The sequence below is a fragment of the Squalius cephalus genome (genome assembly GCF_949319135.1).
Source record: "Squalius cephalus genome assembly, chromosome: 1".
NCBI lineage: Eukaryota > Metazoa > Chordata > Actinopteri > Cypriniformes > Leuciscidae > Squalius > Squalius cephalus.
The window spans coordinates 24,752,875-24,776,380 of record NC_137122.1 but is presented as its reverse complement, the minus strand read 5'-3'; the positions used below and the strand labels follow the sequence as shown (position 1 = coordinate 24,776,380).

Here is a 23,506-nt window from a genome sequence, read left to right as displayed (position 1 = left end):
ACATATTTGTTTAACCATCTTCATTTTCTTAAATAATTGTAGATGCCAATCTTGGTCACTGTATATATTTTCCTTGTATAACCAAAAAATAAAATAAGTTTAAAAAAAAAATGCAGCTTAACTCTTATTGCATTTTGTTAATTTCCACTTCCTGTGATTCCAATTAATCTCCATCTGTGTTGTGGCTAATTCAAATTCCAGCATATTAATCAAAAGAGAATTTCTTTTTTTAATTTAGAATTTTGCATGCCCCTGCTGGGAAGATGAACGCTGATGTAAAAAACTTGTTGACTAACTTGTTTTATTTGTAGAAGGTTATTTGAAGGTGTAGCAACAATACGGCCTTGAACACTTTACCAAACTAACTCTTATTTTTCTCTCTCTTTTTGTCCATGTCTCTCTCTGGATGACCTGGAGGTGGAGGTTTTTCATTTAAAGAAGTAGTTGCCAATGTTGACTGCACACAGTTTTATTTTAGTATTATTAATGTTCCATTATAGTATTTCTTCATATTTTAAACTAGCTTTGGTTTTTTACCCTACCCTGAACTGAGGCTAAAATGGCTAAAATCATATTTTGGTGGTTCACAGGAAAATTATGGCATTTTTGCATTGTGAGACTGGGCTGTTTTAATGTGCGATTCAGAAAATCATGCCGTTGCCCTTATGGACTTTTAAGTCCAGAGAGCATTAAAAATGTGAAGCAAGCAAATCACAATCTCCCATTAAAACCCAATTACGTGTGATTAGCGAGAGCTCTGGGTTTGTGTGTGTAAACGGTCCGGCCGCCATCATTTGTCAGTGTTTGAATGTGTCGTCTTTCTTCAGGGACACTGACATTCTCTCTTTAAATGGCCGTATCGATCGCATCTAGTCTGTGTCTGTGGCAGCAATCTTTAGGACTAGTCTCTCTCGCTTTCTCTCGCTCAGTGTAACGCATGAGAGGAGATAGAAATCTGTCCTTTTAGATGGTCTCTCAACACTAACGGGCAGCTCTCGACGTTTGCGCCAGCCAATCCTGACACTCGTGATGAATGGAGGGTCCAATGGGGGGACGTGACCCATTGCCTCTTCATCCTCCCTTTGCATTTTGCCTGCCTGGTTTCCTGAAACAGAAGAAAGGCTTGCCTTTTGTGGACGCCGCGGGTGGTTGGAGACGTTCTTCTGTAGTTCCTCTGAGCTTTGAGTCCCACAAGTCAAACAGAACTGCGTAACTGGGGGGGTTTTGTAGCTGCATGAAAGAGAAGAGAACAAAGAAAGAGAATAAAGGTATAGAGCGAGAATTTAGGCTATACAAAATGTAAGACATGGAAGGAAAATGTTAGGAGCTGATGGTTAAATGATGATGTCTCCCATTCAGAAAATGAGATGTTCAAAACACAGCGTTTTTTGCAAAGCCTTCAAAGTCAGCATCCTAAAGCAAAGGAAACATCATCAACCCTATTTTAAGGATCTAAGCGCATGGTCTAAGTGTAATCCACTAAGTCCGAATCCACTTTTGCTAGTTTAACGACGGGAAAAATGGTCGGCGCTGCATGGTCTAAAAGGGTTGTCCCTATTCTCTTAACGAGTAATGGGTGTGTTTTGGGCGTAACGTGCAATTAACCAATCAGAGTCTCATCTCCCATTCCCTTTAAAAGCCAGTTGCGCTCGCACCATGGCGGATTCGCTATTTACATGACGGAATCTGCAAGCGGAAAAACTGAACGTTTCTGCTGCGAGGAAACAGATCTGCTCGTCCGCGTGGTTAAAGCGAGACCATCTACGGGACAAGCCGGATTCCACCATATCTTTATGTACACAATATTCATCTTTTACATTGTAATCCTTTTATTTTTAATATTTGGCATGTCTGTGTGCTGCAAAAAAAAAAAAAAAATATTGCGCCAATGACTTTAGACCACGTTTCAGTTGGTCAATTTCAATTTCAATTCCTCAAAATAGAAACTCAACAAAATGCGCCTGAACACACCTCGTTTTCAGACCAGCAGCCCATGGGCGCACAAATTGATGCGAATGCATTTGCTATTTAAACAATGTGGTGCAGGATGTGAAAATTAAAAACTGCTCGAGCTGTTCATAGGTAACATGCAGTACGTCTATACTAATAGCGCTTCTTTACAGTGTGCTGGACTCTTGCATTGTCAATACAAGATCTTGACCAGAAATTTCTAGAAATAAATGTTGTGATGTTATTTCCATCCATATTTCTGGTCAAGATCTTGTATTGTCAATGCAAGAGTTCATCACTCTGTAAAGTCTCCTCCAGCACATCCCAAAGACTTTCAATGAGTTTAAGATCTGGACTCAGAGGAGCCGATTCATGTGTGAGAATGATTCTTCAAGCTCCTCTCAACCATTCTTTCACAGTTTGAGCCTGATGAATCTTGACATTGTTCTCCTGGAATATGGCCATGATGTTTCTCCCTACATTGCTGTTTAAGAAATGAAAAGCCACTCCATCAGTTAGCGTTAGAAGAACTGTTCCATAACATATAACATGCTAGAAACATAATAATCACTGCAATAATGATCCAGTCATATACTCTTAAGCATTTTCCTATTTAAATCCAAACAGCCAGTTTTTATTCGGCCAGTTTAAGTGCGGCTTCTTTTTCTGAATTGCATTTGCAATGGATGCATTTAGCCAAAAGAAGTGTGTCTAAGATGTTGAAAAGGCACCGCTTAAACAAGCCTAAGGTGTTTAGCTGGTCTGGTTTGCTGGTTTTAGAGGGTTTTGGGCACGTGTCAGCTGGTCAGCCTGTTCTTCACAGATATGATGGTGTAAGTGCTGCCTGCGTGTACAGTATGTACTGTAGCTCAGTGCGTTTGAGAACACAGCTTTAGTCTCATGCAGATGTGACCCAATTCAGACCCGCAGAATGATGAGAGGAAAAGAGGGAGAGATGAAAGAGAAAAGAGCAAAAGGGTTTCTGAAACAAACACACAATATCACGTTCAGCCTCGTTCATTCATTCGTTCTCTCTATATTATCATCCCTTCTCAGGTATGGGACAGTTTTGAAGACTAAAGTAAAGCTTGACCTAGTGTATATACTAAGTGAGTTTAAAATAAAATAATCAAAATATAAGAAAATATATTCTTGTCTCTTGATTCTGAGTCGTAATGTAGGGTGAATTCAGGTTGATTGAGAAACTTTTTGTCATTGACATGACTGGAAAAATAAATCACCAAAATGAATGTAATTTTTGCCCCATTTTTAATAATAGCAAATTTTTTTTTTTGCTATCATTCACGTCTATATGAGATGCACCTACATTTAATACTTACTGTAGCGCAGGGTTATTAAAAATAAAAACATAAAAAATTTCACTACTTCAAATAAAATAAATGTTGTTAACTGAAATAAAAAAAATATATATAAAAAAATACATTTTATTTCAGTAACATTTCTCATTTCACATTTGATTTAATATGCTCGATAAACTAAAACTGAAAATGTATAAAAGCTAAATAGACTTAAATAAACACGCCCAATTCTCTAAAACTTTAACCGTAACCAAAATAAAAATTAAATGGAACACATAAAAATAAAAAATGTTACTAGTATAGTAAAAATAAAAATATAAAATAAATATAAAAAAATGTATAATAAAATAAAATTAATAAAAACTTTATATTTCAGCCTGTTTTTAAGATTTACGAATTTCAATTGTATAGTAAAGTTGCCTATATGCCATTCAATTGTATTTCAGTTTATTTAATTCGTATTCATAAATTTAAAAATAAATAAAAAGATTGTTTAAATTTATGAAAAAGAATCACATAAACTAAATGGCCCATTCCCTTTTTCCGTTAAGATTTACAGTATACAACATATTTTATTAAGCTCCTTTTTTTTACTATTTTAAAATTCTTAATTCATAATCTGAATAATATAAGGATTATTAAATTAAATTTGATGGAACTTTTACTATACAACAGAAATTCGTAAATCTTGAAAAAAGGCTTAATAAAAGTATAAAATAACACCGCTGTAGGGATTTAGGGACTCGAGCAATAGTTATAGTGATTCTCACTGTTCACAGATTCAGAAACTCATCATTTCGGTAACTCCACCATGACATGAATTCAGCGTTAGTGGAGTTACTCTTATTCCTTCCATCATATTACCGGCAGCGTGGTTTCCAACGCTTCATCCGTCTACGTGTCTGTTCTGCTTCCCTTTAGACGTGACTTCAGACGGAGAGACGCTGAGATTTTGTCTTCGACTCTCTTCATTATCCTTCTCTCTCTGGCTTCATCCTGAGTCAGCTTTCGTATTCGTTGGCTGAATATTAATCAATTCATATTTCACTGATGATAACCTTCCAAAGACCCCGGAGTCATTAGACATTTTCCCATCCCTCTTTTCTGCGTTGGCTTCTAATTCCCCTGTTCTTTCTCCCATCAGGCCTTTCATGGCTTTTCACGCTTTCATCTGAGGCTGACGAAGAGGATGCTCTCCCAAACTTTGAAGGGTTTCTCCTCATAGCAGTTCTTCTGCTCTCTAGAAACACTCCAGACAAATAATCAGCATTCCTGCTTGACTTCAGCTCATCCGGTATCCCGGTTCATGGAGTGACGTGCCCTCTATTTTGATGTGTCAGGCTAATACATGCGGCCCATTTGTTTTAGTTAATTGGGGCAGAGCATTGCATTCTGGGTACTGTCTTCACCTCTCTTCCTTTTCTGTTTAAATCGGCCTGAGTGTTTCATAATTTACGCCTCCGGAGAACCGAACTCTGAGCTCAAGAGCCGAATCAAACGCTTTTTCTACCTCTTCTATTTCCATTCATCTGCTCTTGCTTTACTCTTGTTGACTGGCGTTTTCTGAAGGGAGAGATGATATACAGTAGGAAAAATGCTTTTTTTTTGTAAATACGAGCATTTTGTATAACTTAATGCATAACATAATTGCATTTACAAACCTCAGTACTGACGGTCAAAATATGAGTTGCATTATTGTTCAAGTCGCTTGCTGTAAATATACAGAAATCTAAGTTGTTCAGTTTTTTCAGTTTTTCAAGTTTTTTAGTTTGCTAATCTAATGAAACAGAATGACTAATATACTGTACATAGCAAATACCAAAAATTCATAATGTTTATCCTGACACATTTTGTACACTGCAAAACTATCTAAACATTCTCAACCATCTGGTGCTCTTTTAGCCTATAGCGGCAGCAAAATTTATTTTGCAGCCAGGGTAGTCTAGCAACTCTCCGTTGACTTTCGTGCTGTAAAAACCTAAATTGGGTCAGGCCAATCATCGTATATAGAGTAGGCGGGGCGGGCTTAAAGGGGGGGTACAATGGTGTTTCATGTATTCAGAGTTGTTTACAGTGTTAAAGAGATAGATTCTCATGCTAAACATGGGCAAAGTTTAAAAAAAATATTTTGGACGAATAACGGAGAATTTCTATGCTGAAAATCTTACTTCCGGGTTGGTACAAGTTTCGGCTGGTTTTTTTTAGATCGTGGATCTAATGACGTAGATAAGAGTGGAACTCCTTATATGAGCATTTCTCTCGGAAAAGCTCGCCCGCGAGCACGTCGACTAGAGGAGAGCGAGACCGCGCACATCAACGCGCTTCAACAGGAAATCATCGGCAGCGCTGCATAGGATTTGTTCAAGAATGTCTCCAAAAAAGTGTGTATTTGGATGTGAGGGAAAGCTTACCGTGTTCAGTTTTCCAAAGAACCCAGTGTTACAGGAACAGTGGATGCAGTTTGTTTTTCCGGGGCAGCAACGGAGTGTAGGAAGTGCGGTTGTGTGTTCTGGTCGTTTCAGTGACGAATGTTTTATTAACAAGGCTCAGGTCGACGCTGGATTTGCAAATTGTTTGCTATTAAAACGTGGAGCGGTCCCAGTGATAAAAGACCCCATTCATGTAAGTACAACTGGATCAGATTTCTGTCTTTTGCTGGAAATCAAGAACTACCGCTTGACTCTATAGCTCCGCCTCCAGGACCTCGGCTTTTTCCGGAGAGAATCGGAAAGCTGTATTTTTCTTTTCTAAATATAATAAAACTAAACACTTTTTTGAGATATTAAGGATGCACTACTACTCTATAGGTACTCAAGATTAACATGAGATTAGGTGAAACTGTGCATGTTATGTACCCTTTAACATAATGACGACAGAGTTGCGACGGTTCCCTGCTACTTGAAAACAAAGAATGGCGGCTGCTGCTGGCGAAAAAGTCTTTCGAATCGGCTTTTGGCCGCGACTCTGGAGGACTTGGAGTTAAGTTTTTCTTTGAAAAAAAAAAAGAGCAAAGAATGGCACTTAAGTCATTCTTAAAAAAGGAAGATGTGTTCGTAGTTTTGCCAGCCAGATTCAAAAGTTGAATCTATCAACTAACGTAAGCTCCGCTGTTGGGAAAACGCTCTGGTTGGTTGAAGCGCTCCTATTGCGTGCAGAGTGAATTTGAAAGACAGCCGTTTATCCCGCCCCTCGGATTGAGCCGTGTCTGTGGTGAGTTGCCAGACCCAACATCTTGAACACAACTTGTTTAGATTTATGGCTCCGATTTTCTTGCAGTTTAGAGTAAAGCGTGATTTTGAAAATATATATTTCATATAAAAATTGAAAATAGTATTTTTGTGCATTTTTCATAATAATACACGTAAAATTCTGTTACTTTTTTTTAAGTTAACTTTTTTAAAACTTTTTTCACTTCAGCACTGCCAAGTGTCGTCTTTGAAAAGAGATCAAACTTAAATTTCAGGTCTATGCTCAAAAAGTGAATAAATGGATTATAAATACAGCGTAAATATAATTTAGTATAAAAAAATCCCCTAAAAATACTAAATATTAAATAAAAAAACATTATCAAACTAAAATATATAATACATTCATTTCATCGACAAAAAAATAAATAAAAAATCTGTCATTTTTGACCGACATGCGAAGAGCACCAGAGGGTTAAATCAAGATACATTTACTTGGGAAGCAAGAGTTTATGCTTAAAAGAAGAAAAATAAACAAGTTAAATGTATCTTTATTTAAGAATGTGTAGATATTTGTACTGGAAAACAAAACAAAAAAAATATTTTTTCGCTGTGTAACACGATGCATGACATACGTTCTTAAAAAATAAAGGCTCGAAAAGGGGATTTTGACAGCGATTCCAAAGAAGAATCATTTTTGGTTCCCCAAAGAACCTTTCAGTGATCAGTTCTTTTCTTAGTGTGAAGAACATTTTAATATTCTAAACAACATTTTGTTGAATGGAAAGATTCCATGGATGTTAAAGGTTCTTCATGGAACCATCGATGTCAATTAAGAAGCTTTTATTTTTAATAAAGAGAGCTTGTGCAAGTATAAGCCTTTGCATTGATGCACTTAAGAGTATGTTTCTGCTTTATGTGGGAAACTCAAGCTGTGATTGGTAATCAGTGGAGTGTTTGTTCATGTAGTGTTTTTAATTAAGGGTAATTGTGCTGCGTGTCACATGCAGGGTTCAACACTCCACACGTTTCCCTCAATATGAGCAGAACTATAAAACATCTCTATAAAACTCACCTGGGAACTGGGGTGCATATATGAGGAGAATCATAATGGTTTAGTATCAAATTTTTTAATAATTCACACAGAATGTGAATTCCACTGTGCTAGTTTTCCATTGCTCTAGAAGGACGTCTTTGACCATTGGACTTTTTCAGGGTCTCTCACAACATTTTAAAAACGCAGCACTCCAGTTAAAAGTTTAACTTTAAAAAAATGCATCTTGAGACCTTGCGTGTTTTTCCATTCCACTGCCCTGGATGATGTGTCCTGTGTGAACGAGCCCTTTGACCTCAACGCCAAAAGTGTTGCGGATAACGTTCACGGAAAGGCGATTTTACAAGGTTGTTAGCATTAAAGTGGGAAGTAAACAGTGAAAACAATGCATTGAAAAGAGGAGCATGTATTTCAGACTAGAACACCACAACAAAAAAAGTCCAAGTTTTTTAAGTTTAAGTTTGTCATCTAATATTTAAAATGTATTTTATTTCAGCTTTAGTATGATTAATGACATTTATTTTTAATAATTTTAGTTAACAACTACAACTGTGGTTTTTATGTTCTGATGAGATTTGGACATCAACAGCGCAAGTTAATTTTAAATAACAGATTAAAAACGTGTTATAAAAGTGTTATTTAACAGGTGAGAAAGAGATGCAGGAATGCAGAATGTCTAGAAGAGACCAACTTAGTGTGTGTGTGTGTGTGTGTGTGTGTGAGAGAGAGAGAGAGAGAGAGAGAGAGAGAGAGTGAGTGACTTGAGTGTGTGTGTGTGTGTGTGTGAGAGAGAGGTCTTAATGCCTGATTGGGCTGATTAGAGGAAGTACTGCGCTTGCACTTTTGATAAATTGCTTTGATGAGAAAGATACCAAATGAGCAGCATAGGAGCTGTTAAAGAGAGAGAGAAAGGGATGGAAGGTGGAGAACGGACGGCTTCATGAAGGTTTAGTGTATCACTGCCCTACAGCAACTCATGAGTCACGTCTCGAGGGTAAAAAAGCCGGAGATATACGATACAGAGATATAGATCAGATTGATATCTGATCTTGTCTTACAGGGAACCGACCCAGGAAACATTTTAATGATAACTTATAAATAACTTATAAATCTTTAAAGACAGACCTAAAGACAGCTAAAAGGTGTTAATCGATGGGATATGCTTTTGTTGAAGGCGCCACTCTGCATTATTTCAACTTATTTGTTTTTTTTAAACAATCATGTTTAACATAACTACATTACCCATGAGAAATCAACCAATTTCTCTGCTAAGAAATCAACCAATCAGAGAATCACAACAAGCAAATCGCTCCAGAAGCACTGCCAACGAAGTAATAGTCAGTGTCCATACACTCTTAAACTATTTAAACATTTGTATACATAGCCTATGCATATTTTGCAGTAAACATGAAATGTGTTGTTTCTATATATATAATTAACATCCTTAATTCAGAAGTTTCATATTCATGCCGTTTTTAATTTGCATTTGAAATGCTTCATGGGATTGTAGATTGCAGAAACATTTATTCATCAATATAAATTAAAGCATATTAGACTTCTATTGTGCCAACTATAATAATTATAACAGACTAATGAGCTTAATTGTCATTTACTTTAAATACTGTCCCAATGCTGAAAAAAAACCCAACATATTTCATGCATGCAAAATCAGATTTTGTGCTTTTTCTTTCTTCTGGTTTTGCAGTGAAATGTGAAATGCGATCCAAGAACGGTGTCGGCTCAACATTTGCACACTGCAAATCTCTCTCCTTGTGGGATCAGAACTGCTTTGCTCCCTTGATCTCTGTTTTGCTCTCTCTGTCCCTCCTCTAGTGTCCAGATCAGTGACATTTAGACAGAAATGGTAATTGATTCATGTTGTGAAGACTGTCCGCCGCGGGGTTTCTGAAGATGCTTTCACACGCTCTGGTTATTAGATGTGTTTGCTAGCATTGCTATTGCTCATTCTTAGTACAAACTTCTAACCCCAACTATTAAACTTCAGCATGCAACTTGTCTATTTGATGGACGATAATGCATGTGACACAATCGCACAGACTGCATTGAGTCTAGAGACCTGAATGACATTGCATCATGGCGCCACATTTTGCACAGGCAAGTACCTCTAAAATCTACATTTGTAAAAAATCTTAGAGCTAGCACTGGTCTGTTTTTATAATGGCATAGCACTCACGGTGCATTCACATGAGGCGTCGGCGTTAAATGGTTGCGTTGCCGAACTGAATTTTGGGTTCCATTGCGCCTTTGTTCGTGGCAGAAGTTGAAAAAATTTCAAGCGCCAAAGCAGGCTTCAGCCAATCAGATCACCTGTGCAAATACCCTAGCAAAGACGTTAGCCAATTGCGTTCATGCAACACCGGAAAAGTGATATGATTGGCTGTTGTCACTATGACGGTCACGTCAGCACCAAGCTTTAGACACGCCCTCCGTCAAACATGGCTGGAAATTTTAGCTGGAAAATATCTTTATTCAAGAACCGCTATAAGCCAAAACAATCTCTGTTACCTTAAATTATCCGTTTGTTACTGTCAAGCCGCTTTGAATCTACATTGTTAAAAGCGCTATATAAATGAAGATGACTTGACTTGACATGACTTATAACTCTTAAATGATATGTGTTGGGTCCCCGCTATGATAACAGTAACTTTCTCAAATGTTTACAGAACAAGCGGGAACCCAGTGTGCCTGTATCTTTCTCTATTGCTGTTCTATTACAAGATAGAAAGTCTAAGGCCTTCAATAGCCGTACAGCAAACCCAACTAATCTGGTGCCTCTTACACGTCAAACTAAGATTGCTGTGGTGACCAAAAGTAAGACTGTTAAGTTAGCACTTTTAAACATCCGCTCACACACAAATAAATCACTTCTAGTCAACGACTTAATAAATGAGAACACCAGTGTACTATTTATGAAGGCTATATCCTTAACACCAAGCATATCTGCAGACTCTGTTGATTTTCTTCTTGATTCTTTTAACTCAAAAGTTAAAAGTGTAATTGATGATATTGATCCTGTTAAAGTCAGGAAGAAGAGTGGCAGACAAAAAGCACCTAGGAGAAATTCAACAGCAGTGCAAAATATGAAAAGACAATGCAGAAAAGCAGAGCGCATGTGGCGGAAGACTCAACTTGTAGTCCATTATAACATCTACAAAGACAGCATCCATGCTTTCAATATGGAACTAGGCAAAGTTAGACAGACTTTCTTCTCAAATATTATAAACAGTAATTTAAACAACACACGCACTCTTTTTGCTACTGTAGAGAGACTGACAAACCCCCCAAGCCAGATTCCCAGTGAAATGCTCTCAGACAACAAGTGCAGTGAGTTTGCTTCTTTCTTCTCTGAGAAAATCAATAATATCAGAAAGGTGATCAGCACATTCTTGAGTTGTCCTGGGGTCAGACAGATCAAACCACCTGAGAAAGTAGTTACTATGTCTGATTTCAAAGAAATTGATGGAAAAATTTTGGAAGAAACCGTACAGCACCTTAAAACATCAACCTGCGCTCTTGACACACTTCCCACATCTTTTTTTCAAAAGTGTGTTAAACAGTTTAGAAGCAGATCTTCTAGAAGTGGTAAATGCTTCACTTCTCTCTGGGAGTTTTCCAAACTCCCTGAAAACTGCAGTTGTCAAGCCCCTCCTGAAAAAGAACAATCTGGATAAGACCATATTAAGCAACTATAGACCGATCTCAAATCTTCCTTTCATAGGCAAGATCATTGAAAAAGTTTTCTTCAATCAGCTGAACAAATTCTTATGCTCGAATGGATACTTTGACAATTTTCAATCTGTTTTCCAACCGGATCACAGCACAGAGACAGCGCTCATAAAGATAATAAACGATATTCGCTTAAATACTGATTCAGGCAAATTATCAGTGCTGGTACTACTCGACCTCAGTGCTGATTTGACACTGTCAATCATATCATACTTCTTGACAGGCTGGAAAACTGGGTGGGGCTTTCTGGGATAGTCCTAAAATGGTTCAGGTCATCCTTAGAAGGGAGAGGTAATTATGTGAGTATAGGAGACCATAAGTCTGAGTGGACATCCATGACATGAGTCCCTCAAGGCTCAATTCTTGCGCCACTCCTGTTCAACCTGTATATGCTCCCAATGGGCCAAATAATGAGAAAGAACCAAATTGCTTACCACAGCTATGCAGATGACACACAGCTCTACTTAGTCCTATCGCCTAACGATTACAGCCCCATTGACTCCCTGTGCCAATGCATTGACGAAGTCAACAGTTGGATGTGTCAAAACTTTCTTCAGTTAAACAAAGACAAAACTGAAGTCATTGCGTTTGGAAACAAAGATGAAGTTCTCAAGGTGAATGCTTACCTTCACTCTAGGGGTCAAACAACTAAACATCAAGTCAGGAATCTTGGTGTGACACTAGAGTCAGACCTTAGTTTCAGTAGTCATGTCAAAGCAATAACTAAATCAGCATACTATCATCTGAAAAATATTGCAAGAATTAGATGCTTTGTTTCCAGACAAGACTTAGAGAAACTTGTGCATGCTTTCATCACCAGCCGGGTGGATTATTGTAACGGACTCCTCACTGGCCTTCCCAAAAAGACCATAAGACAGTTGCAGCTCATACAGAACGCTGCCGCCAGGATTCTGAGCAGAACCAGAAAATATGAACATATCACACCAGTCCTCAGGTCTTTACACTGGCTCCCAGTTAGATTTAGGATTGATTTTAAAGTGTTATTACTGGTATATAAATCATTCAATGGCCTAGGACCTCAATATATTGCAGATATGCTCACTGAATATAAACCCAACAGATCACTCAGATCATTAGGATCATAACAGCTAGAAATACCAAGGGTTCACTCTAAACATGGCGAGTCCGCTTTTAGCTATTATGCCAGCCGCAGCTGGAACCAGCTTCCAGAAGAGATCAGATGTGTTCCTACTGTAGTCACTTTCAAATCCAGACTCAAAACACTTCTGTTTAGCTATGCATTTACTGAATGAGCACTGTGCCGCTGTTTGTCCGACTGTTTGTACTGTACTGTATTTTATTTTTCTAAACCGTTTTAATTATTCTTATTTCTTTTTATTATTTTAATTTCTTCAATGTAAAGCACTTTGAATTGCCATTGTGTATGAAATGTGCTATATAAATAAACTTGCCTTGCCTTTCCTTAAATAAACACGTTTTTTAAAATACCTGTGGGAAAAATACTTCTGACACCAAGCCTGCTGAAAAACTGGGCTGGCAATGTTTATTGTTGCATACTGCATACTGTTTCCCATATGTTTTGAAATAGGTAATACAGTATATTGCATAGTAAGCAGTGCACTAGTGTTCCAATATGTAAGAAAAATTAGGAATTTTTGATGTCATTCTAGTGTCATTTTCCATTCCCCATTTTCTCATTGTCCCTGGGGATGATGGGTCAGAGATCCCAGATATGTAGAGCTGCATTAAATTTCTTTGAATCCACCACTGTGATCTTTCTTTAGACCACACGCTGTGTTTCAGAGCGCTGATGAGTGGGAACCGGATGATAAGACCATGCTAATTTTCCCTCGTCTTATCTCATAAGGACTCTGCGGTGGATTCGGCTCGTTGCTGTTACAAGATACCAAACAACTCGTGTCCACATTTGATCTCTCTGCATGTAAGTGTGTGCGTCCTTGATAAAACTGTAAGGCCAAAAACGTACTGTACAACCGAAGCCTTTATTTACTTTCAGCTTTCAGAAAAGACTTCCTAATAGAGTCTTTAGGTTGACTTGATGCTTAATTAGTTGCTTGTCATGTAACTGATGCTTTTTATTCACACAGTGATTTTAAAACTTCACTGACTAATGCACCGGTTCCTCTGAGGACATCTGCGGTCTTCCTCAATTTGCACAATGATTCAGGAAAGGAAACATAAATGAGATATGAGAGAAGCTTGCCATCAAAATCAAGAGATCTCAATATGAACTCATCAAAAATAAATTATAAATTACATGACAAATTATAGTTAGTAAGTAACTATAGTTAGTAATTATAATCCATTACAGATTTAAAGTAATATAATCTGACTACTTCTGGACTACTTTTAGATTACTTTTAACCTGTTTATCACATTACACATTTTAGGTAATATAATCTAACTACTTTTGGATTACTGTTAACTTGTTTTTCACATTACACATTTTAGGTAATATAATCTTACTTTTAACCTGTTTATCACATTACACATTTTATGTAATATAATCTGACTACTTTTGGATTACTTTTAGATTACTTTCTTCCTAGATCTGCTCTCTTCCTTTTCTGTTGATGTTCATGCTGCAAAATCTTCTTATTTCCACAACAAGATCAACAGCGCCTCTAACATACAAACACTTTTCAAGACATTTAACTCTCTCCTCTGTCCACCTCCACCATCACCCACCTCCTCTTTAACTGCTGATGAATGATTTTGCTAACTTCTTCACCGACAAAACAACAACTATCAGCATTCAGTTCTCAGCTCCACACACACAGGAACCCAGACCAACCTCTCCCACAGCCAATATCCCTCTCTCCTCCTCCTCTCCACTAACCGAGGAAGAAGCCATCTCTCCCACACTTCTTCCAGCACTCACACACATTATCAACTCATCCCTCCATACTGGCATTTTCCCTACTGTATTCAAGCAGGCTCGGGTAACTCCAGTGCTTAAAAAAAAACACTTATTACGGAATTACAGACCTGTCTCTCTCCTACCATTCATTGTGAAAACACTTGAACGAGTTGCTTTCAACCAAGTAACATCCTTCTTGTCTCTGAACAACCAGCTGGATGTCAACCAATCTGGCTTCAAGAAAGGGCATTCAACCGAGACTGCATTACTGTCGGTCACAGAAGCACTACGGACCGCAAAAGCAGCTTCCAAATCTTCAGTCCTCATTCTCCTGGATCTGTCTGCTGCCTTTGACACTGTGAATCATCAGATCCTTCTGTCCAGCCTCTCAGCACTGGGCATCACAGGAACTTCTCTCCACTGATTTGAGTCCTTTCTCACAGGTAGATCCTTCAAGGTTGCATGGAGAGGCAAGGTATCCAAAGCACATCAACTGACCACAGGGGTTCCTCAGGGTTCAGTTCTTGGACCCCTCCTCCTCTTCTCCACATCACTGGGACACATCATACAGGCACATGGTTTCTCTTACCATTGCTATGCTGATGACACACAGCTCTTCCTCTCATTTAAACCAGATGATCCAACAGTAGCTCCACGGATCTCAAGCTGTCTGGTGGACATCTCGGCATGGATGAAGGAACATCACCTGCAGCTCAACCTGGCAAAGACTGAGCTTCTCGTCCTCCCTGCCAATCCGTCTCTACAGCATGACTTCACTATCCAGCTAGATTCATCATCAATCACCCCATCAAGGTCGGTCAGAAATCTTGGAGTAACGTTTGATGACCAGCTGCCTTCACAGACCACATTTCAAAGACAGCTCAATCATGCAGGTTTGCACTGCACAACATCAGGAAGATCAGGCCTTTCCTAACTGAGCATGCAACACAACTTCTCGTCCAGGCCCTGGTCATTTCTAGGCTTGACTACTGCAATGCTCTTCTGGCTGGACTTCCATCATGTGCAACTAAACCTCTACAAATGATTCAGAATGCTGCAGCTCGTCTTGTCTTCAACGAGCCCAAAAGGGCACTCCTCTGCTCATCTTTCTGCACTGGCTACCTCTCGCTGCTCGCATCAAGTTCCAGGCACTGACGCTTGCTTACAGATCTACCACAGGGTCAGCTCCCTCCTACTTTCACTCACTCCTACGAGTCTACATCCCTACCAGAAGCCTACGATCGGTCAATGAGCGACGTCTCGTGGTTCCATCACAGAGAGCCACAAAATCACTCTCCAGAACATTCTCATTCTCGGTTCCATGCTGGTGGGATGATCTCCCCACCCTCATCCGGAATGCAGAATCCCTGGCAACATTCAAAAGACAACTGAAAACTCATCTCTTCCGTGAGCACTTAACCTCATAAAATATATATATATATATATATATATATATATATATATATATATATAATATATATATATTGGTGGGCCGTTATCGGCGTTAACGCGAGACTCTTATCGCGCGATAAAAAAAATATCGCCGTTAATCTATTCTCCAAGTTGGGTTGGGAGCTGGCTCAAGCTACACAAGCTATGATGACGCAATCTACCCGCGGCCGCGAGGAACACCCGGCTGCAACGCATCATAGGCCTATTCGTCGTCATCTTAAGTAAACACGGCTGAAAGTGAAAGCTGGTGTAAAAGATCGGTGCAACATCCATTATTATTTGGACTTGGTTCGGATTTAAGCCGTCCGACGTAGATTGTGTGGTGTAACAGTTCGGTAAGTTAACACACGACTAATCCGTTCTACCACCTCAAATTCAAAACGAAACATATCACTGAATACCAGCGCGTGCGTATTATTCCCAATATATCTTAGTGAGTGGTGTAGCACATAATCTCTTTTTATTAAAAGCGCCCGATTTTAAGAATCGTTGTTGTGTTTCTTTTTAACTGAAAAGACATCAGTTATATTCTAATTTTAAATTTGGGGTTTCATAAGCTCCAAGCCATAATAAACATTAGACCTAACCTTACTTAAGTCTCTGCAGCTAGTGTACTTAAATTTTATTTATCTGCAAAATTATGTTGTATACTTACAGTTTTGCACAATATATGTTCTCAAAACTACGTGCACCCTTTCAAAAAAAAAAAAAAAAAATACATTTAGCAGTTGTTTAGCAGGGTCTGTGTAACCTGTTCTGAAATGGTTTTATTATAATAAATATCGTTATCGCAAGAGGCTGCAATGTATATCACATTATGGATTTTAGGCCATATCGCCCATCCCTAATTGATAGCCTATAGTAGTTGATAATAACATAGGCCTACCTAATGTTGCCTACGGATGGTAACAGTACAGTAGTAACCTTTTACAGTCTATGAGCAGAACAGCTTTCTCAAGCAGTTTGTGATGCATTTTGGAAACAGGAGATGAGCCCCTGGTCTAATGCGCCACCTGGCTTGAGAAACCCGTTCACAAAGACTTACTTTTATAGTCATTATTTGGGTAGCACACATATTCTGAATGCCTTCGGCAGAATTCAAATGAGCCATTTTAATCTAGATTAATCTTGATTAATTTCAAAATTAATCTAGATTAATCTAGATTAAAAAAAATAATCTATGCCCACCTCTAATATATATATATATATATATTTTTTTTTTTTTCCTTTTCCCTTAATCCTCCCTTATCTGGCTTATGCTACTCTGAGAAATGCCTGCACTTTGTATTTTGAGCACTTCTGGCATTGTTTTTACATCTTCACAATGACTTGCTGAATTTGATCCTAATTTGTAACTCGCTTTGGACAAAAGCGTCTGTTAAATGACTAAATGTAAATGTAATTACTTTCGACCTGTTTATCACATTACACATTTTAGGTAATATAATCTGACTACTTTTTGATTACTTTTTGATTGCTTTTAACCTGTTTATCACATTTCAGATTTTAGATAACATAATCTGATTACTTTTGGATTACTTTTAATCTAAAAGTAACTCTTATTAATATAAAAATACAAGGGGAAAAAGAAAGAAAGATATTACATCAACAACATGAAGTGCATTAAACATTACAACATGAAGTGCACTAAACATTACATTACGTCTGGATTTCCCAGACTGTGGTTTGTGAAGAAAATGCAGAGGGTTTGTGAATTAGAAAAAGCTAATAATTAAATTATAAAAATGTAAAATTCAAATAATAAAAATAAAAATGAGTTTGAACACAAAAGCCTTCTAAATATAGTAACACATTAAATGGCTCACTAAGTGAAAATTCAAATAATAATGTTAGTCAGATTTGATTCAGTATGCAATGTTGAGAAATGCTCTTGAAAGTGAAATGATTTCTGTAAATCCAGTGGTCAAATGCTTTGTGGCCTCTCAGTTTTTTGTAGCCACCTGACTAAGTGTCTGGTCTGTGTGGGCAATTTCACAAAACTAAAAGACTTCCTGAATGTATATAAGTGATATGTTTTTTTAAAAGTAACATTTAAAACACGAAAAAGAAGATTTAGTGAGAATCAATAAGTTATGAATTATTTACTGCCATTGTGTAACTGTAGTATGATTACAAGTATTTTAAAACACAATATAATCTAATTGCAAGTGCTTAAAGTCCCCCTGTGGTGAAAATCAAGATTTTAATGTTGTTTATATGTCTATGTGGTGTTTTTAACATGCTTTAAGACAAACCATGTGTAAATTCATAAGTCATCACCATTGCTGAGTATTTTCTCCTTAAAACTGCAGTGAATCAAAGACAGTCTAAAAAAAAAAAAACGGGTTGAAATCGCTGGTGTTTCTGACATCACAAACTACCTTGTAACCAATCAGATCAACGTGTGATCGTCAACGAGTGGATCTCTGAGCTGCTGTGAGTGAGTGGAGACAGGGCTCAGTTGCATATTCATAGAACCACATATACTAAATGAGGCAAGGGTGTAGAGTTACATTTAAGCTAAAGCATGAAGAATTATTTTAATTTTTTTTCCAAGGAAATAATGTTTAAATATGTAATTTTGGTGATCAAAGATGAGTTTTAAGGTATAAAATTATTGACTACAGGGGGGACTTTCATTTTGGGGATCTTATCTTCTCAATTTTAAGTTGCAAAATGTAACTAACACTGGTCAATTATGAGTGGAATTAAATGATGTGCACTAAATTATAATGTAATAGACTCATTGCTTTAATTAGAAGTTATGTCGCCAACAAGACGAAGAAAACAAAGAAGGTTGAAATCAGCAGTTCTCAGTTTATCAAGCGATAATAAGTTATCCATGCTGAAATGTTTACAGTCCAGTGGTGTATGCAGATCTATAGGAGGTCCCGTGTTGGAACAGCTTGTGTGGACGCCCCGTCTTCACAGCTGAATATTCCTCTGTGATTAATTACGTCTTTTCTGAGGGCTGAAATTTCTGCCTCATAATTCCTAAGCCAATGTCAGCGCTGACGTTACCTGTCAGGGAAATTTTTTTTCTTTCTTTCTTTGCTGAGGTCGCAGTTCTGAGGTGGGAGCAGTTAAAATCTAATGGACAATCTGTCCTTCCACAGTGCATCTGTCATACTTGCATGCTGATTGACAGAATACAGCACTCGTCTGCAAACCTCCGAACCAAAGAGCTCTTAAATCCAGACGGGTTCCTCAAACTCTTCCTGTTTTAACAGTGTCTGCAAATTACTTCCTCACTTTACTTTTGAGAGACATGAAAGCTCTACTTTATTTTGAAGACTTTCTATTACTGGCTATATGGATGATACACCATCACATGTTAGTATTTTTAAGTTTTAGTGAGCAATTAATATATACATAGATTCTTATAATATATATATATATATATATATATATATATATATATATATATATATATATATATATATATTCCTTAGATTCTTCCTTTTGCAGTCTGCTTCTAACAGTACATGAACTATTATTATTCCTAACAGAATGGTTATTAATCTGTTCTTTAGACATCAAAAATGCAAAATCTGAAATTCATCTTAAGGTTCTTGTCATAACATTCTTCCCTTTGATATTTATATCCTTTTGCTGTCCAAGACATCTTCAAGACTCATCCCAATAAGGATGAGTTAGGGTTTCGTAATCTTTTCTTGAACTCTGACTTCTTAAGTCTTTAATTATTCTGTTATCGCATAGTATCCAATCTCAGCTGAACTTCTACAGCATATTGAACGAGTTGAGAATCAGATTTCATGATGTGCCAAATTGCAAACTGTTCCTGCACACAGGAACAACATTATATTCAACTTTTCAGATTTTAAGAATTGGAAAAGACTGAGGGTAAGGGGTTTCACAACACTTTTAACAATCTATCATTTTGATTTTATGGGTTGTTAATTGGTTCAGTGAATCGCCTGAAAACTGCCAGAAAATGCCCCATTCATACTCCACCACAGGATAAAAAACAAAAAAAAAACAAAAAAAAACCCAAATATTTTTATATAATGAAAGCGTGGCCAATTCTGGCAATGTGCACTTTTCACAATAAAATGAATTCCTTCCTTAGATTTGTCTAAAATTGAACATCCAGACCAGTGTCACTCTGAAGAGGTTGTCAAGGGCAAAACATATTTAAGATTCCCCATGAATGCCACATTTCATGATTTAAAGTGTGGGCTACATTTCAGTTAGTGGCTGGTTCTTGACCAAAATAAGATGCAGACCTTATGTCACATCACAGATATTGTTTACCTACTGGAGTATTTTGATAGGCCTATCTCCTACTCAGTTTACATATTTTACGGGCATCTGGGATTTATAGTGTCAAAACATTGTAATATTAGAAGAATGCTACTTCTTAAATTTCACAGATCTGTTAGATCAATGTACAAAAGCCGTGCATTAGTTTGGTTATTGATTTAGACCATGCCTCTGATATGATCCGCGCGCTTTCAAAATTCAAAAGTTAACGGTCATATCGGCCATCTTAGTTTAATGATCTCTTTCTTATTTCTTGACGAATAAATTATTAGACCCAACACATTCTCTTGTTCGTAATAGAAAAATAGAGACAGAGAGAAAACCCCGCTTAATATACCTGGTAATCATTTCTTGCTTTTTAAAAACATTGCACTATTGTATGGAGAACAAAGTAATGTAAGCAAAGTACAGTTCTCAGAAACGTATGTTTTCCTCACAGGAATGTTGATCCACCAACATGTCTTGTGTGTGTTTAAAGGCTGTCCGTGACACTAATGCAGTTGTTGAGAGGTGTAGTTGTTATAACGCCTGCAGGAATGAGCAGGCGTGCGTTTACCCGAGACGGGTTTGTAATTACCTGACTCGCTGTTGACGTTTACAAGTAGCTACACCGAGAGAGAAAGAGAGAGAGAGGGAGAGAGGGCGGGTTAGAGCGTAGGGGAATCTCTCTCTCTCTCTCTCTCTCTCTCTCTCTCTCTCTCTCTCTCTCTCTCTCTCTCTCTCTCTCTCTCTCTCTCTCTCTCTCTCTCTCTCTCTCTCTCTCTCTCTCTTTCTCAGCTGTGTTCGGTTCGGAGACGCAGTGACGGACATCCCGGAGTCGAGCGCACTAAACGCGTAAGTTCTGCTCATTTTTGCTGAGTTAAATCCACTTTTTAGCTTCTTCATGGCTGTATGTGGAACGTCAGGAGATTGTGATTTAAAATGTGAATATGTATTCAATTTAATTTACTGTAAAAGTGAAAATGTGTAGATTTGATTAAGGAGCAATGTCTAAACGATCTGGCTTTTAAAAAATACTTTTGTTGGAGACACCCAGTGCAGTCAGGTTGATTCGGTCATGTTAAATAATGTTTTTTTTAAAACCTGTTAATTTGGATGTTACCACATGTAGCACATGTTCAGGTTTACTTAACGGAAATCAGTGTAAATGGGATCGGGAAATAAATTAAGTTGGTTTCCTTTTACACAGTAAATTATTTCTTTTATTGTATATTAATATCGTCATGTGTTTAAGAATTTATTAATTTATCTTTAAATGTATTTATTCTTGTATATTAATCTGATTAAAAAAAAAAAAAAAAGGCTATATCTTTTATGCAGCATATGATGGCATTATACAATAGATTCACTATTCATAGCTTTTTAATCGTTGACAGTCTTCATGTGTTAAAACATGACTTTTTTTCTGTCAAGAACATAACTGAACTATGATATGTACGCTGTCCATGGTGCTGAAATCATGTTTGTAGTCTGTAGTGCAGTGGTTTTCAACCCTGGTCCTGGAGACCCTCTGCTTTGCACATGTTTTATGTCCCCCGTATTTATCACACCTGATTCAGATCATTAACTCATTTGGTCTGATCTCCAACTGAACTAAGTATGTCGGTTAAGAGAGAAATGTGCAGAGCCAGTATTGAAAACCACTGCTGTAGTGTTTCAGACATTAACTGAGAAGAGAATCTGTCCAAAATTGTGTTTGTTAATTGATTTCCGTCTCACATTTCTTTTTCAGACAAACATAATGTTTGAGTAAGTTTGAGAACCTATTCTCTCCGTTCACTCAAGGTGAAATGGGCATTGCGCAGTTGTTGTCTTGACTCTGTAAGTGCTTATGCCTTAATAAATGAGAGTCTTGGAGGAGGACTGTTGAAATGACGCTATGCGGAGATGGAGAATGGAGGACCCGCAAAAGTGCGTGACAAGCAGGTCAGGGTCGGTTTGAAGAAATCCTAAAACGAGGCGAAACACACATCACCACCTGAAGCCATGGGGATACGACATCTCCTGCTTCTGTTGGTCTATCTAGACCCGTTGTGCGTGCTGAGCGCATCCACGACCAAGAGGAGCAAACCCCCTTCAAAGAGACCCCCGAAATTGAAGGAGGTCAACAGCACTGTTGCCCCAACGGTGGCTCCCCGACGGATCACACAAGTCCAGGCGCCCATCATCGGTGATCACGACATCTGTCTAGGGTACTACGACGTAAGCGGTGCGCTCGACAAAGAGTTCGCCTGCAACAACACTGACCACAGGTACTGTTGCGGGAGCTGCTTCCTTCGCTTCTGCTGCCCCGTGAAAGCCAAACGAGTGGATCAGAGAGTCTGTACCAACTACAACACGCCCGACTGGATCAAAACACAGCCGCCCTCACCGGCCCCCACAGGGGACACGTATGACCCCGCGCTGGACCAGACCAACACCACCGTCTACATCACCTGCGGGGTCATCACCCTCATTATTATCCTGGGGATTTCTGCCAAAGTGGCCTATGATAAAGCCACCAGACCACCTCAAGAGATGAACGTCCACAGGTAAGTCTCAGAAAACTCTTTGGAAATGTACTTACTCTGCAAACCTTGGGTTAAAGCATCACAAGAAAGAAGTATTGAAGGTTAAGGGGTGGCATAGCCTGGTTAACACTCTAAAAAAATAAAGGTTCCATGAATCTTAAACATCAATGGAAACTTTCAATTCCACAAAAGGTTCTTTATAGTGAAAAAAAAGGTTCTTAAGGTTTTTTATATGTTCTTCGCACTAAAGCCGGGCTCGATTGTGAAATCTGGTTGCATCACGCACATAGGAAGACTCTTCAAAGAAATCTCATACCTGCACATACTACAAGATTTGAAAATCGTGGTGCATCACACACTACAAGATATTCTTAAAGTCCCCCGTGGTGAAAATCCATCTTTTAATGTTGTTTATATGTCTGTGTGGTGTTTTTAATATGCTTTAAGACAAACCATGTGCAAATTCATAAGTCGACACCATTGCTGAGTATTTTCTGCTTAAAACTGCAGTGAACCAAAGACAGTCTCAAAAACATGGTTTGAAATCGCTGGTGTTTCTGACGCCACAAACTATCTTGTAACCAGTCAGATCAATGTGTGATCGCCAACGAGTGGAGTGGAGGCGGGGCTAATTTGCATTTTTATAGAACCATATTCACGCAATATGTTTTAGAGAAACTCCTTAAGGAGTGTTATACACCAAAACAGTTCAAAGAGCACTGACTACATATCGAAAAAGAGTGATTTGTCATTGTTAGTGCATGAGACTGAATGAGGAAGTGAGAACTGAATGAAACCTTGTAACACATCTCAGTTGGAACATACAGTACATAAACTAGACCGTGAGTGAAAGCTTTACGGTCTCAAATTAAGCACTGGGTTCTGGGCTAAGATGGAATATTAATAGTTAATTGCATACTGTATTAAATCTAGGACTCATCTGTGTCTAGGAGGGATTGATTCTGGATTTCATTAGTCTTGTGCTGAGATGGAGGTCAACTGGAAACCGTCGTAGTACTAGGAGAACTAGGTCTTCATGGTGCAGTTTGTCAATAAGACAGATTTATAGTCCTGTGGTTCGTCATTGTCAAAAAGGAGAAATTTCAGAGAGCAAGGTCAAATTCTGCTCTAGGTTTTATCTG

At 38.1% G+C, this 23,506-nt stretch overlaps 1 protein-coding gene across 2 annotated transcripts in view; it reads left to right on the top strand.

Annotated features, from left to right (window-relative positions):
* The first annotated feature begins 20,628 nt into the window (after positions 1-20,628).
* Positions 20,629-23,506, top strand: part of LOC307157350 (shisa family member 6) — a 91,667-nt gene continuing 88,789 nt past the window's right edge. For both annotated transcript variants that reach the window (XM_079869238.1, XM_079869237.1), the window contains exons 1-2: positions 20,629-20,688; positions 21,587-22,385. In XM_079869238.1, coding sequence (XP_079725364.1) covers positions 21,841-22,385 — 545 coding nt within the window. In that variant the 5' untranslated portion in view covers positions 20,629-20,688; positions 21,587-21,840. The remainder of the gene's footprint in view (positions 20,689-21,586; positions 22,386-23,506) is intronic.